The sequence below is a fragment of the Theobroma umbraticum genome, unplaced genomic scaffold (genome assembly GCF_002168275.2).
Source record: "Theobroma umbraticum cultivar Fairchild unplaced genomic scaffold, ASM216827v3 scaffold_81.0, whole genome shotgun sequence".
NCBI classification, from domain to species: domain Eukaryota; kingdom Viridiplantae; phylum Streptophyta; class Magnoliopsida; order Malvales; family Malvaceae; genus Theobroma; species Theobroma umbraticum.
In genome coordinates this window covers 2,233,969-2,255,849 of record NW_018397268.1, presented here as the reverse complement: position 1 = coordinate 2,255,849, position 21,881 = coordinate 2,233,969, and the positions used below count along the sequence as shown (strand labels likewise).

The 21,881-nt window shown below is 35.3% G+C and overlaps 4 protein-coding genes and 1 pseudogene across 5 annotated transcripts; 1 reads left to right on the top strand and 4 right to left on the bottom strand.

Annotated features, from left to right (window-relative positions):
* Positions 1–4: 4 nt before the first annotated feature.
* On the bottom strand, positions 5–4,237 carry LOC110425497 (uncharacterized; the record flags this gene model as incomplete). The annotated part of the gene is made up of 4 exons (XM_021440423.2): positions 3,808–4,237; positions 2,834–2,910; positions 664–2,684; positions 5–232 (listed from the first exon to the last, which is right to left on the bottom strand). Coding segments are annotated over exons 3-4 (2,178 nt in total), but the record flags the coding sequence as incomplete, so codon positions are not given.
* Positions 4,238–6,484: 2,247 nt separating this feature from the next.
* Positions 6,485–7,601, bottom strand: LOC110425572 (uncharacterized; annotated as a pseudogene).
* Positions 7,602–12,433: 4,832 nt separating this feature from the next.
* Positions 12,434–13,614, bottom strand: LOC110425408 (uncharacterized). Its single transcript, XM_021440316.1, has 3 exons — positions 13,496–13,614; positions 13,282–13,387; positions 12,434–13,024 (listed from the first exon to the last, which is right to left on the bottom strand). The coding sequence occupies exons 1-3, from the start codon at positions 13,526–13,528 to the stop codon at positions 12,879–12,881; spliced, it is 285 nt and encodes a 94-aa protein (XP_021295991.1). The 5' UTR covers positions 13,529–13,614; the 3' UTR covers positions 12,434–12,878.
* A 1,720-nt stretch (positions 13,615–15,334) lies between these two features.
* On the top strand, positions 15,335–18,758 carry DHAR2 (dehydroascorbate reductase 2). Its single transcript, XM_021439965.2, has 6 exons — positions 15,335–15,642; positions 15,736–15,826; positions 16,140–16,283; positions 16,761–16,878; positions 16,966–17,106; positions 18,548–18,758. The coding sequence occupies exons 1-6, from the start codon at positions 15,585–15,587 to the stop codon at positions 18,632–18,634; spliced, it is 639 nt and encodes a 212-aa protein (XP_021295640.1). The 5' UTR covers positions 15,335–15,584; the 3' UTR covers positions 18,635–18,758.
* Positions 18,759–19,346: 588 nt separating this feature from the next.
* On the bottom strand, positions 19,347–21,326 carry LOC110425200 (uncharacterized). 2 transcript variants are annotated; one of them, XM_021440034.2, is made up of 3 exons: positions 21,163–21,326; positions 20,956–21,055; positions 19,347–20,286 (listed from the first exon to the last, which is right to left on the bottom strand). In XM_021440034.2, the coding sequence occupies exons 1-3, from the start codon at positions 21,193–21,195 to the stop codon at positions 20,141–20,143; spliced, it is 279 nt and encodes a 92-aa protein (XP_021295709.1). In that variant the 5' UTR covers positions 21,196–21,326; the 3' UTR covers positions 19,347–20,140. The 2 variants fall into 2 exon arrangements, with proteins under 2 accessions (XP_021295709.1, XP_021295708.1); XM_021440033.2 differs by having other exon boundaries at positions 20,956–21,061; positions 21,163–21,325.
* Between the last annotated feature and the right edge of the window lie 555 nt (positions 21,327–21,881).

The following is a 21,881-nucleotide window of genomic DNA, read 5'->3' as shown; positions in this document are numbered from 1 at the left end:
AATTAAATTGATTAAAAGTGGGCAAGAGAATCAAGAGGTCAAGAAATCCTTCTGTCTTAGTACCATGTAAGCTAGCACTGACACTGTGAAAGCATTCAGAGTTGGATAAAACCTCTTCTCCAAATGGTGCTTCCAAAACTGAAACTGGACTGGGCTGATAAGTTCTCTCCAAGTTCACGAGAGAGTCAGGGTCTGTCCCACACTCTTCAGATATTTCCATTGATATATCTTCCTGCAAGATTACAGTGAAAGAAATTGAGGAAGGAAATTTAATTTTTGCAGCCAAAGAGTAGCCCAAAATTGCAGCTGAACAATTAGAAGAACAAACATATCCAAAGAAAATTATCTGAATATTTTGTACAAAAGAATGTGCACAAGTACTAAAACAACTACTTTACATCTAAAATGTATAACATGCTACTCTTTTGGTAGTGGAATGATTCAAAGTTAAGAAGAAAATGTGAAGTCATAGCAAAATGTGCATGTATCATTTACATTGACTATATAGCACATCCTTTTACTTGAGAAACAATCAGGTTCTAGAACATATCAGCTTCCATATAGCTTTGATTGAAAATATCGTCTAAGGTTTGAGTATTACATAATACTAGCATCTATCAAACTAATCAGAGACTTAAAAATAAAAAAAAATAAACATCAAACCTGTTTACTTGAAGCGTCAGGGATACAAGAAGAATCATAGTCTTTCTCTGACATGGTGCAGCCTATTGGTTCAAACTGTGGCTGTTTCTGATTCCTGGTACACTTGCTGACAGACACATTTTCTATAGCAACCACCGTATCAGATGCCATGCTTGGGGACGCAACAGTACACATTGGTGACTCAGGCACCACAGAACCTTCTGGAGACATATTTCCATCCTTAATGTCATTCCATTGATCAATTGGGGTAATTTCATTTTCAGAGTCAGAGCAATCAACATCGTGCTTTAATGACTTACGAACTATAGAATGTTGTTCAGCACGATCCTGCTTCTCAAGGTTGTTCTTTAACATATAATGGATAACATATTTGTCTTCAAGCAAGTGATTCTTTTCTGACTTTAAGTATGGACTAGATTGAGACTTCTTGCAGTTGGATCCTGAGTTTCTTCGTTCCAGATCATCTTTCCCACTGGAACCCTGCTTACTTGACTTCAGTCTTGACCAATTAAGAGAAAACATTGGCCTCATAGTCATACACGAATCATCATGGAAAGCTTTGTGACTGGTCCTGGCTTTAGGACTTCCAACAGATGTAAAATATGCTGGAGATCTGGACTTTATTAAGTCTCCAACACCAATTTTTTTCCAACCATCTCTACTGCTAATGCCTAAAGGAGTACGAAAGTTCACATATTTATCATAGTCAGGCAATGCAAGCATTTCACCAAGAGTTCTGCTTCTGCGCCTACCCCCAAAAGCAAGTCCATTCTCCAGAAACTCTTTATTCATCCTCCATCTTTCTGAGATTTGCTTCTTTGCTTCCTGAGCCATATATGATCCATCTAAGTAGTTGCATGAGGGCTTATACCAGTTGTTCAAATCAGAGTAATTTGGGGAAGAAACCATCATTAACTCTGGCTCTTTTGCAAGACTGTGAACACCACTAAATCGTGACCTTGGTGGCTGCAAAGGACTGTCACTTGTCTTATGCCTTGTTTTTCTGGTGATTTCCTTTTCAGATCCACAGGAAGGGATAGATCTATGCCCTGTGGATTTCACACCATTGGACAAATTCTTCCTCTCTTTAACTTGAGTATGTGAATTTCCTTTTCCATGACTGAGGAAACCTTTGTCTTTCCTAGAACCTTCACTAGAAGCATCCTCTGCCTTTCCAGGGTTTGGTTTCAAAACAACAACTTTTCTAAAGGAAGGATGTTTTTCATTGTTTGATTCCAGATGACATCCAGGAAACATACTATCAGGTCCATATTTCGTTTGGAAATCTTTTACAAGATTATTTTCAAGTTGCTGAAGCAATTTAGCATTTCCTTGATCAGTTCTATTCCAGACTTCCCTGTATATATCAGTATTTTCAGAGTCCAAAGAATATGCTGACTCTAAGATTCTTACATGCCCTGAAAGCAAGTGAGAAGAGACACGTTCTTGATCATAGAAAGGCTTGGTGGTCAAACAATCTGGATTCTGAAAATGATTTTCAAAATAATCCTTTCTAGAATCCACAAATCCTGGGCCATGTTGTCCAGAATGAACTTCTTTCAAGTGTTGAAGCTTGACACCCACTGGAACATAATCTGCATCTACACAACTTCCACTTAAAATAGGAATTTTTCCCTCTGATGATCTTAAATCAACTCTTCCCTTTTCAGCAAACAAATCACTTTCCTTGTCTCTCTCTAATAATTCTATTACTTCATATACATCCTTGAACTCCTTTTGCTCTTCAATGCCAAACCTATATGAACGGCGTTCATCAAATGACCGCTTCTCCCAAACACCTATAGAAGCAACTTTACGACGATAATTCTCTGAGAGCACTCTTTGCTGTTTCCGCTTCTTGACAGGTTGCTGAGTTGGAAGTTCATCAAGGCCCATTAATTTTGCAATAACACTTGGTGTAGGAGGCTTACATTCCATGTTCTTTGACATTTCTTCATGCAGCTGAAATAAACACCCTTAAATCTATAGCATTCTACAGGATGCAAAAATGCATCTGCAGGCTGCATCAAAGAAAAGGAAAAGAATTTAATGGATATACCTGAAATTGAAATTCTGCCATCTATTTACTACTAAAATAAGCAAACTAACCAACTATCAAAAATTTAGAGCTCCTCCAAAGCAAGAAGGATATAGTTTTTTATTCACTTACCATAAATTTCTTATACTGCTGCCACAGCAACAACGACAGTAAAACTCCAAATACTCAATTTGAAAGCCCCCTGCGTCCTGGAAATTCCATATTAATATTCAATAAAGATGCAAAAAAGCATATGCCAAAAGACTGAAGAAACAAAACAAACTAAAATCTGAAAAGGAAAAGAAACTTGGATAGCAGCTTGGCATAATATGCAGCATCTAAATTGGATGCTCAGCCCAAACCAATCATAGAAAGCATGTACTCTATAAAAAGGAAAACACTAAGAATTTTTCTTTTCCATAAAAAACCCTTACTGCAAAACATCTTTGAATGGTAGAAAAGGAAAACAAAACATCTTCTTGGTCACTGAAATAAAGCTTAAATATGAAAATTTTCTTTAGAAAACAAAAGATTAAAGCAGCAAAGGAATTCCCCTTACAACAGTCATATAAGTATCAAATAAAGCCAAAAATTAAGTTTCTAGACGTTTCATAAATGCAAAACAAAGTAGAGCTCAGAGCAATAAACATGCAAGAAACAAAATCATTAAAATTATTCTTTAAGCAAAGTAATGATTAGAACACAGCACGGGAACAAAGTATAAAGTGCAATTAGCAAATGAAACAAATTCCGCCTCCCCCCCCCCCCCCCCCAATCATAAAAAGAGAGAATTTTAATATTACAACCCTCCCCCAACAAACCCTCAAAAAAATCAATCAATTACAATCAGAGAGCAACTGAACAAGAATCATATAGCCCTCTATGAACTCATTGAAACAAACAAAAAAGATCATTTTGAAAGGAAAAAAATGAAAATAGGCACTTAGGAAAGAAACCAAAAGAATCCAACTTTCACAAAAGCAGAAGCAAACATCAGAAGCTTAACCAAATCATGGAAAAATCCAGAAAACAAAAAACCAAGAAAGAGAAAAGAAAACCCAGAAAAAAGAGGAAGAAAAATTGAAAAAGAAAACAAAAGATCTAACCTTTTTTCTAAAATAAGTTGTTTGGAAGAAAATCTGGCTGTTGACTTTGAGTTCAGATGCCCAACAAAATCTCCATCTAAATCACTTAATTTCAGAGTGTTTATTAAATTAATTTAATTAAAAGAACATGATAACAAACGGGCACAAACTATTTGTCTTGCTTATAAATCAAGCAAGAGAAAGACAAGCCGACATGTTGAGCAAGTTGGTTGGTCAAAACCAAACGTCACATGCAACCAAAAAAAAAAACTATAAAAATGGTCGGTTCATGAAAAAAGAAATACTAAAATTGTACGAAATGGGGTTTTCGATATTGAATTGAAGATCGAAAGAAGCAAAGAATTGGGGTTTTCAGATTCGGAAGAAAAATGGGAGATAATAATTCGATGATTCGAGGAAGAAGAAAACAAGAAAGTGGGAAGCAGAGACAGTTGGGCTTTGTAGGGACATGTTATGGCGTTGGTTTGACGTTTCGAAACTACGCGCGAAACCTTTAAATGTCGTTGTCCGCGTGTTTCGCGCCACAAAAGAAACAGTTCTCTTTTCGTGTAATGACATGGAATTGCTATTTCCACTCCAAGTTGACCCACTTTTCTCTCTCCTATACATGATGAGAAATAGTAGTAGAAATAAATTTGTATTTCCAATTTATTATATCTATATATTACTATATTTATCTTTTATTTTTACAAACTTTGAGACAAAAATTTTGATTTTAATTTTTTTTAGAAAAAAGGGAGATTCTAATTAAATATTTTAAATAATATATATGCATATGTAATTTCAAAAAATAGATCTATTATTTTCACCCAATGTTGAGAATAGAATTTATTATTTACACCTTAGAAGTTAGAACGCCCCCCAGCATTAATGAAGAATATTGGAAGCAGCAAAATGATTGGTGGCATTGGGGAAAGCTATGATTGCATTTGCAAATTGCAGATGAAGTATGATTGCTATATCGCGTGGTTCTAAGATTATTCCTTTTGCGTTGGGATTAAACCACTAGTATTTCTTTTTTTGTATTTAATAATATATATAAATTCTTAATTCATGAAAATTTTGCTTTAAATAATATATATTTTCTACAATATAGTTTTAATACAATCACAAATTTGTAAAGGCCACACTCCAAAATAAAAAGCAAAGTAACAAATTATTCATGAGCTTCCCACCTAAAATGCCCATCATCAATTTTATTAATTTTTTCAAAATTTAAGATTTAAGGTTTAGGGCTAAACTGGTTAAGCTGGATATAAGTTTAACCTAATTAGATTTGGTCATTTCAAAATTAAGTTTGTACTTTATATATTATTAAAAACAATGTGAAAAATTTTATATTAATATTTCAATTTATATTTATTAAATTTAATGTTAAAATATATAATTTATTTAACAAAATAATAACACATACAGATTAATGATTAATCTCCCAAGTACTCCCACCTTCCTGTTTTGCTCGCTGGTGGGATGATGAATCATGGAATAGATTTAGCTCACCGGCTCCTACAAGGCATGTCTTAAAACTAGGCTTGAATCTCTTGCTTTCACTGACTTTGTTTTATTCTTGAACTCTTTTCTGAGTTCCAAGGGAATGACAGCAAACAATTAGGTCAAAAGTATAGAGAGAAAAACTGACCCTTATCAGATATCAGAACTAGACTACTCGCACAACATCTAGGGTAGGCGCAGAGCCTTTGCCTTACTAGGGTGGTCCAAGTTTCTAGCCATGCTGGTACAGTTATGGCATATGTACTATTGTATTAACCTTGAACATGCCTTCCTTTTCTTCTAGGAAAACAAGTGGGCTATTTCCTTTGCTTGGTACTGAGATAGTGGTTCTCAGTTGTGCTAGAAACTGCATTCCCTGGCCCCTGTTTAAGTGCTAGTCACTAAACTTTCCATTCATTGAATGCCAGAAGAAACATTGAAGTTCAACCCTGAGGAGCACGCGATGATATCAGACCACTGGCTAGTCTTGCTTCCACAGGACCACAAACATCACCTTCACCTGCTTTTAAAACTTTAAAAAATTATATTCATGACTGTGACCAGGTTGCCAGGGCCTATGCAGTCCCCCACTTTTTTTGTTTTGCTCTAGTTATTAACAAACAAATAATGGTAACATAAGAAAGCCAGAAGCAGCCATATATACTATCAGACAAGCACTGCCGACATTTCATGCAGAAACAAATTAAGGATGACACAGAGATTCGAGATGTTGCTGCCTCTGTTTTTTCTTTCCACATATCAACTCTTGTATTTATGCAAGAAAAGACAGATGCAATCTTCAGCAACTCATTCAAAACAGTAAAGTAACCGCGATGAGGAAGATGATGCGATTACAAGAATATCGTTCCATATTTGTCCTGGGGTGCCGACATTGGCATGTAATTGTTGATTATTCAACGATGACATGGCATGTAATCATTGGTTATTCAATTTAGGGTAATCTAGATTTTATTTGGAAACGTGAACCGTGGTAATACTCCTTGATCTTCCGTACTGAACATGTGCAATAGGACCACCTTTGGACTCTCAGTAAAAACACTATGGCTTGAATTCTGAGCTTGTTTTTTTTGGCTGGTTTGAAGGGAGTTTAGGGAGGGCAGGGGGGTGGAGGAGAGGGCTTGGTACCAACCAGAACACCAAGGAGAGAACGTTTAAGATGGAAATGTTAGTTGTCAGGGTCTTTAGGAGGATCCGAGATCATCTTCTGGATCATTTTACTCGTCTCTGCCTCCGACATTCGGTCTTCTTTGCTTTGGGATTGTGCATAGGCTTCAAAGAATTCCTTGTTTTCCTTTTCAAGTTCATTCCAAACTGTACGTAATGATGAACGTAGTTCGTGTTACGCATAAGCATGATAATGTATACTATTTTTCACGTAAAAACCAGCATTAAAAAAGAAAAGCCTTCAACGAATTCAATCTGAGCTTATTTCTTGAGAAAGGAATAGGAATTACTTGGAAGCTATAACTCTGTGAAGGGACGATGAAATGTTAGAGAAGAGATAAGACCCAGAATAGTTTACTTGGTGTTCTAATATTTGGCTGATCAAAAGTGATTCAGGATCATGAAATATTGAAAAGAGCCGAGCTTAGGCTGAAAATGCTTAGATTTGACAAGATTTCACCTGGCTATATATATACTCAGGCTTGACTTGATCAAAGGTTGTCTCAGCGGATCATGGTATGAGAAAGCTAAGGGTAAAGCATGCAGAACCCTACTTGGGTTCACAGGTTCACTTATATTCTAACTTACTAGGCTATATCAGATCAGAGGTCGACTTGCTGTCGAGTCGATTGGTCAAGATATGACAAGAAAAAAAACCTCCAGCTCAAGCAGAATTCTATACAGATTTCACAGGTTCTTTGTTTGGCCAGCTATAGCTGCATCAGAAGCTTACTGGAGATCATAATATAAGCAAAGTTAAAACCTGCAACTCATGTTTGAGAGTTTCTGTTGCGTACTCAGGTTTGTTTCAAATATATGTGATTTCTTTTTTTTGGTGAATGCAGGATTGAAAAAGAATTGGGAGAGGAATAAAACGAACCAGTAGAAGTGATGACAGGTTGGATGCTTGCATGCTTGGAGAGTGCTTCCATGCACTCTTCTTTCGTCATGTTGAAAATCAAACACTTCTAAATCAGATGCTGCACCTGCAATAATTACAACATCAACTCCAATAAAATGCAAAACAATATATCAATATATTGTAATTTTAACAAATAGCATATCAAATTATAGTATAAGATCACCATGTGAATTTATGATGATGAAGAATCCCCCATGATTTGTCCTTGTGATAACTCTATTATATAGAGTTACCTTAGACATCTTTAAAGCTTGAATTTTGCTAAGTTTTCTAGTCTTTTTTTGTCATTAAGTGGTTTCTAATTTTCTTTTTAAAAATAATTTAACTTATATGATGCCAAGTTCCATTCATGCAAGTTTAGCTTAATTTCTTGTCAAAATCCCTCAATTCAGTCTCTGATTATTTAATCCCTTAATGCTGAAGGAGATGCAAAGACTTGGAGCATGAATGCAAAGGATGGTGCAATTAGGTTTAAAAGCAATCGAACAAGCTGAAGTATTTGAGGCATAAATTGAGTTGTAGAAGTCCGATCGAGGTGAATTTTAAACCAATGGAAAGCCGAAAGGATGAGCTACAACTTTGATGTTTAGCACTTGGCCCAAATCAAAAGGAATCGTGATAAAAAATGAAGCTGAAAATGAGGTCCAGAGCAACTCTGCATAAGGCAACTTAAAGCAAAAAAACAAGGAAACAGAACCTCCAGTGCTGCAACACCAAGTTTCCAGTGCTACAACACTATCTAAGTCAGATTATGAATATTCCTAGGGCAAGCTAAAAAAAAAAGAAGGGGTATAAATGGAAAGTTTTGCACTAAGAAAAAAGGGGATTTGGAGAGACCATTTTGGGCAAAAGGAGACAAGAACAAAAAGGGAAAAAGAAAAGGAATCAAGAGTTGGAAGATGCAAAAGCTGTCAACAATTTCCTCACTCTAGATTTGATTCTCTCTCTTATTTTTTTAGAACAATATTTTTGTTTGTTGAAATGTTGTATTATCCTTTGAACATGTTGAGCTAGAGTTTTAATCTAAGATTATAGTGGATGCTATTGGTAGTTGGAATACTTCGAATTTTTCCTCTACTTGCTTTTATGAGAATATCAATGTTTATTCAAATTCATGCTTATTGTCTTATTTGTTACTTGATCACCAGCAAGTTGAGTAAGGAGTTTTAGATGAGACCTGAGAAGGATAATCTAAAAGGACCCAAATTTGAGTAATGTATGTTTATCTCAAATTAAGAAATTAAGTGGATGATTAATTAATAGGATTGATATATACCTATTAATCATACATAGTCATTATAGGTCTTAAACTTAGTGAGCTTAGCTTTAATTAATGTTCTATAGACATATAGATAGTTAATGAAGCTAGGCAATTATGTGATAACTCGACGGAGTACCATGCATGCTTAAGGAACCTTGACTAATATTGATTCTCATAAAAAGTAAGTAGTTGATTGATCTTATATCCTTGTAAAGCAATAGCTGAAACCATAATCTTAAGCCTTAATTATATTGTTTGCTCACTACACATTTAACTTGCAATCCTTAAGTTAAGTAGACTTTAGATAAATTTTATTTTAATTTTAACAACTCGTTCCTCTTATTGCTGGATAAAACTTAACTTGTTATAAATTTTAGTAATTAGTAATAAATCAACTTTTCAAACAGATCGAACTTTATTTATCACTATATTACTTGTTATAAATATCAACTAATGTGTAATCCTTACTTATATTTTTATTTAAATTTTGAATACAATCCATACCAAGTAAAAAGATTTATTTATTTAAATATTAAGCAACATTTGTCCTTGTTTCTTAACCAAACTCTTCTTATTGTGTTTTTGTGAAACTCAATAAAGAGAATGGGGAATGCAATGATGAATTAAGGAAGTGGTCCCGGTGCCGATATGATGCAGCAAACTGAGAATTAAATATAGGGCAAACCAATAGGAGAAGCTGGGTGGGGAATGAGTCCAGGAGTCCCATGTGGGAGATAGATGATAATTGGCTGAGAATAACCATTTCTTTTTCTTTAGGACTTATTTGTATTTCAAAACTTTTTTTTTTTATATTACTCATTGCCTCCGACCCTTGATGTCTTAAAAATATTGAAAGATTTTTTTTGAGATTGACAGATTCCAAATAAATATGAAAAAAGTGATTAGCACCCATACATTTAGGAAAGTAAATTTTTTTACGAATTCTTTGACAAAGTTAAAGATGGATGGCTCGGATTTATTTCATACTGGGTAGTAGTTGCTTTCATTGTAACACTACTATTATTGGCTCTAGGGTGTGCAAAAAATTTCTTATGGACTTTTATGATATCTATTTGTATGGTGATTATGTATTGTTTTGTATTACAATGGCTCTTGACTAACAGATGTGAGGCTTGTAATACTTATTTTATCATTAACGAAATTGAATTATTGAATAAGTAAATAAAATAAATTAAGTAAAAATGTGATGGTGTTTTTTTTTATTTAAAAAAATAGATTCGAACTAAACTTTTTGTAGGTGTATGCATGTGCATGAAAGTTGTCAAATCTTTCTAGACAAATAAATGGATTTGGAGATATGTGTCAAGGCTGCAGCTGATGCCCCTGATGTTCTTGGAGACCGTATGTTATGCTTGTTTTCTTTTTTTGGGTGATTTTGTTTCTGGGTTTTGAATTTGAATTGAAAGGTTGTTACTTTGTTTTATGTTCTTCAGGCCCATTCTGCCAAAGGTTTCTTCTTACTTTGGATGAAAAGTGGGTTCCTTACAAGTTGCACCTTGTCAATCTCAGTAATAAGCCTTAGTGGTATATATATCAGATCATAAATGATGTAAACTTTAATGTAAAAATGTGAACTGTGAGGTTTTTATTTTTTATTTTTTTTGTGGTAATGGATTGTTTGGAGTGTTCAATGCAAATGTGTTGCTCTCAATTTGTGATTTTGATTGTAAAATTATGAACTTTTTGGGGGGCTTTTTGTTTGTGGTGATTGGTAGTTTGTAGTGTTTGGGCAAATGGGTTGCTGTAAATTTGTGATTTCGATTGTAAAAGTGGCCTTTTTGTTTGTGATGATGGGTTGATTGGAGTGTATAAGCAAATGGGTCGTGAAGTTTGTGATTCTCTATTTGATTTGATTTTGATAGGTTCTTGGAGATACGTGCAAAAGGAGAGGAACCAGTGGTGAAGTTTGATGACAAATGAGTACCTGACTCTGACGTGATTGTTGGTATTCTTGAAGAGAAGTACCCTGAGCCTTCTCTAACAACAGTAGCTCAATTTGCCTGAGTATGCTGCCTCTCGTCTTCCCTTTTCTTTCATTTATCTCTCAGCTACCTTTTGCACTGTGTTCTTGCTAACAGTCTTATAGGTTTGTCTATTTACTGAAAGTTACATGAATACTATACTGTTTTCTTTTGAGTTTATAATACATGTTTATTGTACTTCTTGCTACTTTTATTATCTGAGTTAATCCTGAAAACATTTGATTATTTTGGTTGTCTTCTGCCCCCTGAAATGTTGTGATTATTTTTGCTTTGTAATTGATTCCATGTGAATGGTTACCTGGAAAATATAAAGAAGAGAGTTGATTCTCTTTGTCGTATTTTGCTTATCTTGTACTGTCAGGAAAATTTGTCAATCTTTGATTTAAAAAAGGAAAATGGAGTCGTTTTATTGATAGGAGTTGTTCATTGAAACCTCTCAACTGATTGTTAATCTTCATTGCAGTCGATTTTCTCTCGAGAGTCCTTTGTGAAAACTCCGGCTGCCAAGGAACACGCGATTGTCTGATGAGCGCCTAAGGTCAATGCATGAATTAGCTATAAGGTTTTCAAACTCTAGAGTATGTAGGTGGGTAAGACTTCATGTAAAACCAGATGAATGCTGATTGCTTCACTTACTAATAAATGTTTGAATCTATCATTATAGTATCCATGGTTGTTGCTATTAATTAGTAAATTTTGATCTGATGTTGAATTGTAGGTAGTGTCAATTCCTCTCTCTCTCTCTCTTCCCATGTGTACATATGGGCTTGTTGGTGGAGATATTTTTCTGAAAAGATGATGACAGAATCATGGAATAGATTACCTCACAGGCCTCTACAAGGCAGATCTTAAAACTGGGCAAGAATCTATTGTTCTCCCTGACATGTTCTTTTCTTGAACTCTTTTCTGAGTTCTGAGGGAGAACAGCACACCTTTAGGTAAAGTATTAGATTGTTTGTGGAGAAAAGTTATAGTCGGCTCAGATTCGAGGTTATAGAGTTATCTTAAACAGATAGAAAATTAAAAGGAAAATTTTCAACATGAATTAAGAGAGAGAAAATGACCTCCATCAGATATTAGAAAAGAATTACAGTACTAGCACAACATATAGGGTGGGCGCAGAGTCTCTGCCTTCCTAGTGAGAATCTTGCTGGTAAAATTATAGCGTAAGTACTGTTGATGTTGGACATGTCTTCCATTTCTTCTAGGGAAGCAAGTGGGCTATTTTCATTGTTGTTTATTATCGTATTGGGATTGTGGTTCTCAGTTGTGGTTGATGGATGTTAACTTTGTTTCTCCACTAATGTCTCAAATCCATAAAGTTTCTTAGAAACAAAAACTGACCATGTAACTGGCCATTGAACCAAAACATATTTAATCCATGCATGGCATTGAAAGGTATTGACTTTTGTATTCATCATTTCTAGTTGATTCCCAACCAGATACAAATACATGATGATCGTTTGATTATTGTTAGATGCAAAATGCATGCCCCCTGGCCCTGCTTAAGTGTTTCCATGCATTTAATGCCAGAAGAAACATTGAAGTGAAACCCTTAGAAGAGCTGAATGACTTCAGACCATAAACACCTCCTTCACATACTTTAAAAAATTCATGATTGGGACCCGGATGCAATGACTGAGGAGTCCCTACTCTTCATTCCCCACCTTTTTTGTTTTACTCTATTAATCAACAATAATGGTAACATAAGAAAGCTAGAAGCATCCATATATACTGTAGGACAAGCAAAGCGAAAATTTTATGCAGAAACAAAGGATGGCGCAGATTCCAGATGTTGTCACCTCTGTTTTCTTTCATCATAGAAAACCATAACTATCCTTTGTATATATTTATCTTGTGTGTGTATATATATCACACATATAGACTACTCTCCTTCATATTTTTCCTCGAATTGCTTACATTGACATGTAATTATTGATTATGCCATGATGACATGGCATCTAATTATTGGTTATTCGCTTTAGGGTAGTCTAGATTTTATTTGGAAATGGGGACCATGATAATACTCCATGGTCTTCCTTATTAAACATGTGCAATAGGACCACCTCAGGGGTGGTCCAAAGGGACTCTCAATAAAGACACTATATTGTCTGGCTGGATTTGAAGGAAGTTGAAGGAGGGCGGGTGGTGGAGGAGAGGGCCAGCTACCAACCAGAACACGGAAGGGATAACCTTTAAGATGGAAGTGTTAGTCGTCAGGGTCCTTAGGGGAATCCGAGATCATCTTCTGGATCATTTGACTTGTCTCTTCCTCTGACATTCGACCTTGTTTGCTTTGGGATCGTGCATAGGCTTCAAAGAATTCCTTGTTTTCCTTTTCAAGTTCATTCCAAACTGTACACAATTAACATGTTTCGAGTTACATATAAGCATGATCATGTATGATATTCTTAACGTAAAAAACCAGCATGGTGTGAGTAAGGTTGTTTGACTCGGGCTTGACTTGATCAAAGGTTGTCCCTGCTGATCACGGTATGAGAATGCTAAGGTTAAAGCAGAACCCTACTTGGGTTGACAGTTTCATGCGTGTTTTTCTCTGTGTGTGCATGCAGGATTGGAAAAGAAAGAGTTGGTAAAGGAAAAAAACGAACCAGTAGAAGTGATGACAGGTTGGATGTTTGCATGCTTGGAGAGTGCTTCCATGCACTCTTCTTTGGTCATGTTGAAGATCAAACACTTCTCGATCAGATGCTGCACCTGCAACAATTACAACGTCAACACAACAAAATGAAAAACAATAATATATATGTCAATATATTGTAATTTTAACAAATAGCACATCAGATTATTATAGTATAAAATCACCATGTGAATATATGATGATGAAGAATCCCCCATGAATCCTGAACCAAACTCTTGTTGTTTGTGAAACTGAAAAAGGAGGATGAGAATAATAAATGGTGAATTAAGGAAGTGATCCTGGTGCAAACATGATGCAGAAAACTTGGTGGTACACAAGAGAATGAAATATAAGGCAAACCATGAGGGGGAGGCTGAGGGAGATATGTCCAGAAGTCCCACGTGGGAGATTGATGATGATTGGCTGAGAGGGGATGAGAGGAGGTATGGTTTGCAAATATGACCATTTCTTTGTCTTCGACCATTTATTTGTATTTCATACTTTTATTTTTCTTATAATATCACTCATTTCGTCTCTAAATTCTTATCTTTTTTATATTTATAAAAATTTAGATAAAAATTTTGACTCATTTAATTAGTTAAGTACGAACGTGATAAAGTTATTTTTTTAATAAAAAGAGAAATCGGTAATTTTTAAAATTACCCATACGTATAAAATATATAAATTTAATACTCAAAAGATTTAAAAGACGAAATCTGTCATAAATTGAAAATCATAAAAAAAATAATATCGTAATTTCCAAATTATTTATAAAAAAATTAAAGGGCAATCAAATTTTTAATAAATCCTGCCCCAAATTCATAAAGTGCAAACTCTAAAATAAAAATTAAAATAAGAAATTATTCATCAACGCCCCACTTAAAATGTACATGAGTAACCTTTTATATATATATATATATATATATATATAACCCTCGAATATTTAATTTATTAATTAATTTATAATTTTCTTACTTAATAAATAAAATTTAAAATTTTTTTAAATAATATATATATATATACATACACACGTAAGTATGTTAAATAGGCTATATGTGTTGTTGGATAGTTCAAAGTGGGCTCAATCTGATTTGGCTGTTTCAAAGATAACCTCCAATCTATCCCTTTAGCTCTAGATACACATGTTTCGTTATAAAAATATTATTATTTTTTATATATTAAAATTTAAATGTAATCTTATTTAATAAAATAATAACTTATACTTATCCAAATCAGGTACGAATTTTTAAAAAATCCTATCTCAATTAAATTTGGAATCTCGATAAATTTCAAAAAAAAAATAAAGGCGCACACATTTAAATTTATTTATTATAAATATATATTAAAATTAAGAGAAGAGGAATTTAAATTTATTGTTTAAATATAGAGATTATGTATTAATTAATAAATTAAAATTTTGAATGTAATTTATTTATTATATTTAATTTAATCACTTTGTGGATCTATTAATAATAAAAAATAAATAGGACTTGAAAATGCTAAGAGAAACAATCAATCATCCAATAAAAAGTTAGTGACATTTTAGAAAAGGAGAGAACGTGGGGTGCAAAGACAATGATATATGAATCCCACTTTAGCAAAAGTCATGAATGCTTTTGGCTTCTTGTCAGAATGACAAAAGAAGTGATTCTCCTCCAGGAGGAAGATAACGATCAGAAATTAGAGAACCCATTTTCCATCATGGGCCAGATTTATGTTGCAATGGATTGCACCTTTCCCCATGAGTAGTTTTCAATGAGATTGGGTCATGGAGTAAATACTCGTAATCCTAACATAGCGTGTATATATATATATATATAAGTAAATAATTCAGATGATCTGATCCACCTACCTTATTTGTATGCTTTCTCTCTGAGAAAGTATTGCTTATATGAAGCCTTACATTGGCCACGTTGCTTGGGGAAAACCAATGTCGACCTTGAACTTGGCAAAAACCATGACCATGTTAATGAGTAGGTGAATGAATAAAGGAAGGAACTTCACGGAGGCATAATAAGTAGCTTTCTTAACTTTTTCAGAAAGATAGAATATACCATTGTTGGTCCTAATCCCAATTAAGTAAGATGGGCTGTCGAACATGATCTTTTGATCAGGTCCGTATATCACACTAACAAAAATTTGGAGTTATTTACTACCACACCAAGCTCAAATACCACTGCCAACTTGCCATTTGCTTACTGTATGCCTTCAAAGCTCTCCGTCGTTCCACAGGAATTTTAGTAACCAAAATTGCCAAATCTTTCTCTAGGAAAAATGGCTTTGGAGATTTGTGTCAAGGCTGCTGCCGGCGCTCCTGATGTTCTTGGAGACTGTATGTCATGTTTTTCCTTTTTTCTTTGGGTGGTCTTGTTTCTGGGTTTTAAATTTGAATTGAAATTTTGTTGCTTTGTTTTGTGTTTTTCAGGTCCATTTTGCCAAAGGGTTCTTCTTACTTTGGAGGAAAAGAAAGTTCCTTACAAGATGCACCTCGTCAATCTCAGTGACAAACCTCAATGGTATATATCAGATAATAAAAGATGTAAACTTTTATATAAAGTGTGAACTGTGAGGTCTTTTTGTGATGCTGGGTTGTTTGGACTGCTTAATGCAAATGTGTAGCTCTAAATTTGTGAACTTTGGGGGGGCTTTTTTTGTTTGTGGTGATTGGTAGTTTGGAGTGTTTGGGCTGATGGCTTGCTGTAAATTTGTGATTTTGACTGTAAAAGGTGTGAACTTTTGGGTTTTTTGGTTGTGGTGATGGGTTGTTTGGAATGTTTAAGCAAATGGGTTTTGAAGTTTGTGATTTTTCATTTGATTTGATTTTGATAGGTTCTTGGAGATAAGTCCAGAAGGAAAGGTACCGGTGGTGAAGTTTGATGAGAAATGGGTGCCTGACTCTGACGTGATTGTTGGAATTCTTGAAGAGAAGTACCCTGAGCCTTCTCTAAAAACACCACCTGAATTTGCCTCTGTGTATGCTGCCCTCGTCTTCCCTTTTCTTTCATTTGAGTTATCTCTAAGTTACTTGGTGTACTGTGTTTTTGTTAACAGTTTTATGAGTTTGTGTTTCTACTGAGAAGTTATACTAATACTATATTAATTTCTTTTGATTTTATAATATATGTTTATTATACTTCTTGCTACTTCGATTATCTGAGTTAATCCTGAAAACATTTGATCGTTTTGGTTTTCTTCTGCCCTCTGAAATTTTGTGATTAGTTTTTGATTTGTGACTGATACCATTTGAATAGTTACCTTGAAAATATAAAGAATAGAGTTGATTCTCTTTGTCATATTTTGCTTATCTTGTGTTGTCAGGAATATTTGTCAATCTTTGGCTTTAAAAAAAGGGAATGGTTTTATTGATAGGAGTTATTTTGTTTTTAGAGAATTTTACTAAGCACTTTGTTCTTGAAAAATCTCAACTAATTATTCACTGTGTGACTGCAGAGGATCAAAAATATTTGGAGCTTTCATCACATTTTTGAAGAGCAAGGATGCAAATGATGGATCTGAGCAGGCTTTGCTTAATGAACTAAAGGCATTGGACGAGCATCTTAAGGGTCAGGTAAGTGATAGTAATATATTATATATTTGAAGCGCTTTTGTGTGTAGATTCATGGTTTAATTTCATATATTTTACCATGTGCATCAGGGACCATTTATTGCTGGGGAAAAGATAACTGCTGCTGATTTAAGTTTGGGGCCAAAGCTCTATCATCTTGAAATTGCTCTTGGCCATTTCAAGAAGTGGACTATTCCAGAAAGCTTGACTTGTGTCCACAGTTACTTGAAGGTATGCAGCTACTGAACCATCAATCAACATATTTGTGCATGATTCACTGCTTTTTTTTTGCAAAAAAAAGAAAAAATTAGTGATTTTAACTGTTCAATAAGGGACCGTCTTTGGCATGCACATTCCATCAAGTATGACAACCTTCTTCTCAGGATGCTTACTTTGTTGGTTTACACTGGTCTTTGTAGTTCTTGTATCACCTTAGTTACAATCCTATCTGGATCATTGTGGTGATTTGAAGCTTTATTGTATTATAACACACATAATTAGTAGTAATGTTGTAGGTTAGGAGGTAGCTACAACAGAATGTGGCATGATATACCTCAGTGACTATATACATTTCAAAAGAACATAATGCTGGCTCGATATAACAGAACATAAATGCCAATGATGATACTTTAGAACGTAAATTCATGATTCTGAGGGATTCCCAACATCAAGCTTTTCTATCATGACTTAGGCCCAAGCCCCCACCACCTCTAAAAGAATCAGAAAGAACTTCTGCTGCCTTCTTTGTAAAAGCAGGTATGATTACCAGGCTCATGTCATGACACGAATAATGAAAACTATGTCATACTTGTATTTAAGGATCATCATGATTTTTTTCTTTTTTTTTTGAGAATTAAAGAGCAGCTCTCATTAAACCTGGGGGGGAATGAAAGGGTTCCCACCTGTAAGGTAGCAAAAACAAATGCATCAGAAGGGGGTTTTTTAGATATGCACTAAGGCAAATAGAGAGCATACCTCCCCAATACACCATAAAGAGGCAGAGCGGGGGCACCCGAAGAAACGGGAGCAAAAAGCCCTTCATTTTTGGGCTTGGTGTCCTTTAGCTAGGTCCTATTTTACTTCCTTATTTATCATCTCTCACCTTTAATGGCCTCTGCAGTTGATTTTTGAAGAGGTGCTTGTTCTAGAAATACACTTATATATGACTGACTGTCTGGCTCAGATTCTAGCTTTAGTTTGGTTCTTGTGATTACCTTAAGCAGCTTTTCCACTTTATGCAATCAAGCATATTGCTTGCGAGTTGGAAATAGTCATCATTGATTATGGCTATGTAATCATGCTGAATTGGTATTGCCTCTGTCATAAGGCACAAAATATGTATAATGTAACTAGGTAAGCATGTCATGATGCGGCTAAAACTGTAATCCTAGATGGTAGGAATGAAGCGGCTCTTTTATCCGAGTTTGAGGATCCTAGTCCTTTTAAATTTTTGGCTTAACATAATGGTTTTAATTGATGAATGCTCAATGATTTGGGGCAATATTTTTCCTGACCCTTTTATCTTTAATGAATATCTCCTTTGTTTCTAATTTTGTATCTTTAAATGTCTTTATGCTGGCATGTGTTCATGCTAATATTGACTCTGAATAGAAGAAAATTTACTTATTTTTTGACTAATGGTCAAGTATATTTCCTTTATCTTGCATTGCAGTTGGTTTTCTCTAGAGAGTCCTTTGTGAAAACAAATGTTGCCAAGGAATTCGTGATTGCTGGATGGGCGCCTAAGGTCAATGGATGAACTAGTTCAAAACTATAAGCTTTTTAAAATCTAGAGTATGTAAGTGGTTAAGACTTTATGTAAAAACCAGATGAAGACTGGTTGCTTCACTTATGAATAAATGTTTTGATCTATCATTATCGTATCCATGGTATTTGCTAATAATTCGTAAATTTGGGTCTGATATTAAAATTGTGTAAGTGTCAATTCTTCTCTCTCTCTCTCTCTCTGTGAGTGCGTACGGGAGTTGTGTGCTTGTTCTTGGGAGATATTTTTCCAAAAAAGATGATGTAATCATGGAATAGATCAGGTCACATACCCCTACAAGGCAGACCTTAAAACTGGGCAAGAATCTCTTGCTCACGCTGACTTGTTTTATATTTGAGCACTTTTCTGAGTTCTGATGGAGGGATAGCAAACCATTAGGTCAAGTATAGATAGATTGTTAGTGGAGAAAAGTTGTAGTTGGCTTAGATTGGAAGTTATGAATTTATCTTAAACAGAGAGAAATTGAAGGACAATATTCAACATGAATTAAGAGAAAAAAAAACTGACCCTTCATCAGATATCAGAAAACAACTAGACCACTAGCACAACAACAAATGAAAGAATACACATAACCTAGGGTGGGAGCAGAGCATTTGCCTTCCAGGGGTGGTCCAAAGTTGTTTTGAGGTACTTGAGCATGATCATACAATCATTGTCAGATGCAAACTGCACACTCCTGCCCCTGTTTTAAGTGTTAATCACTGAACTTTCCATTCATTTAATGCCAGAAGAAACATTACATTGAATACCCTGATAGACACTGGATGATTCCAGACCACTGGCTTCGACCAGGACCGTAAACATCACCTTCACATACATCAAAAAATTCATGACTGTGACCAGGATGCAAGGAGTTCCCACTGTTTTTTATTTTACTCTACAATAATGTTAACATACGAAAGCCAGAACCAGCCACATATGCTATCAGACAAAACAGAGCCAAAAAAATTTTGTGCTGAAACACAGGAAGACACGGATTCCAGATGCTGCCACCGCCCTTTTCTTTAGCATAAGAAACCAAAGCAATCCCTTCTATTCGCACAGAGGAAAAGATTCATACAATCTTCAGCGCTTCATATAAGTACATACATAATGATCGAATCATCATTCAGCACATAGGTACATATACAGTAAGCAAAGTAAATGCGACGAAGATAATGAAATTACAAGAATACCCTTTCGTGCAGTTCCTCGAAATTTTTTCCTAAGACGTTGACACAACATTATGGCATGGTATGTAATTATTGAATATTCAATTATAGGGTAGTCTAGATTTTATTTGAAAGGGGACCCTGATAATGCGCCGTGATCTTCCGTATTGAACATGTGAAATAGGACCACTTTCAAAGGTTGAAAGGACTCTCAATTAAATTTTGTGCTGTGTAGTGTTTGGCTGGATGTGTAGAGGAGCTTAGGGGTGTAGGAGAGGGCTAACTACCAACCAGAACACCAACGACAGATCGTTTTCGAGGGGCAATGTTATTCGTCGGGGTCTTTAGGGGAATCCGAGATCATCTTCTGGATCATTTGACTGGTCTCTTCCGTGGACATTCGGTCTTGTTTGCTCTGGGATTGTGCATAGGCTTCAAAGAATTCCTTGTTTTCCTTTTCAAGTTCATTCCAAACTGTAACACAATTACCATTTAAGCATAATCATGTATGCTATTCTTCACGTAAAAACCAAGAGAAAAGAAAACCCAATAAAGTCAAGCTGAGAAAGCGATGTTGAAATTTTAGACAGAGATGAGACCCTGAATTGTTTACTTGGTGTTCTAGTATTGGGTTCAGGATCATGAAATATTGAGAAGAGCCAAGCTTAAGCAGAAGATGCTTGATTTGACAAGAAGGCTATATACTCAGGCTTGACTTGATCAAAGGTTCTCTCAGCTGATCATGGTATGAGATAGCAAAGGCTAAAGCAGAAACCTACTTGGGTTGCCAGGTTCACTTATAGTATAACTTACTGGCTCTATCAGATCAGAGGTTGACTTTTCGTTAGGTCGATAGATCAAGATATGAGAAGAAACAGACCCCAGCTAAAGCAGAATTTTATACAGATTGACAGGTTCTTTGTATCGCTGGCTATAGCTGCATCAGAAGTACATTACAGATAATATAAGCAAAGTCAAAACTGGCAAATCATGTTTGCGAGTTTTTGTTGCCTACTCAGGTTCATTTCAAATCATACAACAGCTCTTTCGTGCGTGTGTTTTCTGTATGCATGTGTGATTTTCTTCTCTTTTGGTGCATGCAGGATTGAAAAAGAAAAGAGTAGGAAAAGAAATAGAACGAACCAGTAGAAGTGATGACAGGCTTGATGTTTGCATGTTTGGAGAGTGTTTCCATGCACTCTTCTTTCGTCATGTTGAAGATCAAACACTTCTCAATCAGATGCTGCACCTGCAACAATTACAGCATCAGCACCAACAAAATGAAAAACAATATGTATCTATGTATTCTAATTTTAACAAATAGGATATCAGATTGTAGTATAGAATCACCAGGTGAATATATGATGATGAAGAATCCCCCATGCTTTATGATACCCTTGATCCTGAACCAAACTCTTGCCTCTTTTTTCTTGCGAAACTCAAAAAAGAGAATGGGGAAAGTAATTGATGAATCAAGAAAGTGATCCTGGTGCAAATAGGAAGCAGCAAACTTGGGGGGTGCACAAGAGAATAAATATAGGGCAAACCGAAAGGGGGAGGATGGGTCCAGCAGCCCCACGTGGGAGATAGATGATAATTGGCTAGGAGGAGATTAGAGGAGATTTGTAAATGACCATTTCTTTGTCTTCTAGGATTTGCAGCTAGGCAATCCCCCTCCACGTGATAAGTGGGTCCTAACCGCTCTACAATTCCTCCAAACAGACAAACCCAGCTACACCCAGTTGGAATCCTTGAGCAGTTCCCTGAATGATCCACTCCCTTTCGCTACAACCTCTCACAACTCAAACCCTCCCCCTGCTGAAACTATTGAAGGACTGTTTTTCATTTTCCATGTCTTTCCAGCTATATGTAGCTGGGTCCTTGTTCCTGTTGTACTTTGCAGGTATCGTGCATTGAAAATTAGCTATCAACAAAGGGGACCATTAATGGTAGTAGTATCATTTACATGGAAACAGTCGAATGTACTGATCGATTGAGCCAACCCTTTTTTGTTTAATCAAACATCTAGCATGATTTTTTTGTGGTTTTCAGAAGCATACAAAACCTGC

Excerpts from the sequence above, each read along its gene's own strand:
- LOC110425408 (XM_021440316.1), bottom strand. The coding sequence starts at position 13,528 with ATGGGGGATTCTTCATCATCATATATTCACATG. Across the intron at positions 13,388-13,495 it reads CATCATCATATATTCACATG|GTGCAGCATCTGATCGAGAA; the intron begins GTGATTTTATAC and ends TAATTGTTGCAG. Across the intron at positions 13,025-13,281 it reads ACCTGTCATCACTTCTACTG|TTTGGAATGAACTTGAAAAG; the intron begins GTTCGTTTTTTT and ends AATTGTGTACAG.
- DHAR2 (XM_021439965.2), top strand. The coding sequence starts at position 15,585 with ATGGCTTTGGAGATTTGTGTCAAGGCTGCTGCCGGCGCTCCTGATGTT. Across the intron at positions 15,643-15,735 it reads TCCTGATGTTCTTGGAGACT|GTCCATTTTGCCAAAGGGTT; the intron begins GTATGTCATGTT and ends TGTGTTTTTCAG. Across the intron at positions 16,879-16,965 it reads ACGAGCATCTTAAGGGTCAG|GGACCATTTATTGCTGGGGA; the intron begins GTAAGTGATAGT and ends CATGTGCATCAG.
- LOC110425200 (XM_021440033.2), bottom strand. The coding sequence starts at position 21,195 with ATGGGGGATTCTTCATCATCATATATTCACCTG. Across the intron at positions 21,062-21,162 it reads CATCATCATATATTCACCTG|GTGCAGCATCTGATTGAGAA; the intron begins GTGATTCTATAC and ends TAATTGTTGCAG. Across the intron at positions 20,287-20,955 it reads GCCTGTCATCACTTCTACTG|TTTGGAATGAACTTGAAAAG; the intron begins GTTCGTTCTATT and ends ATTGTGTTACAG.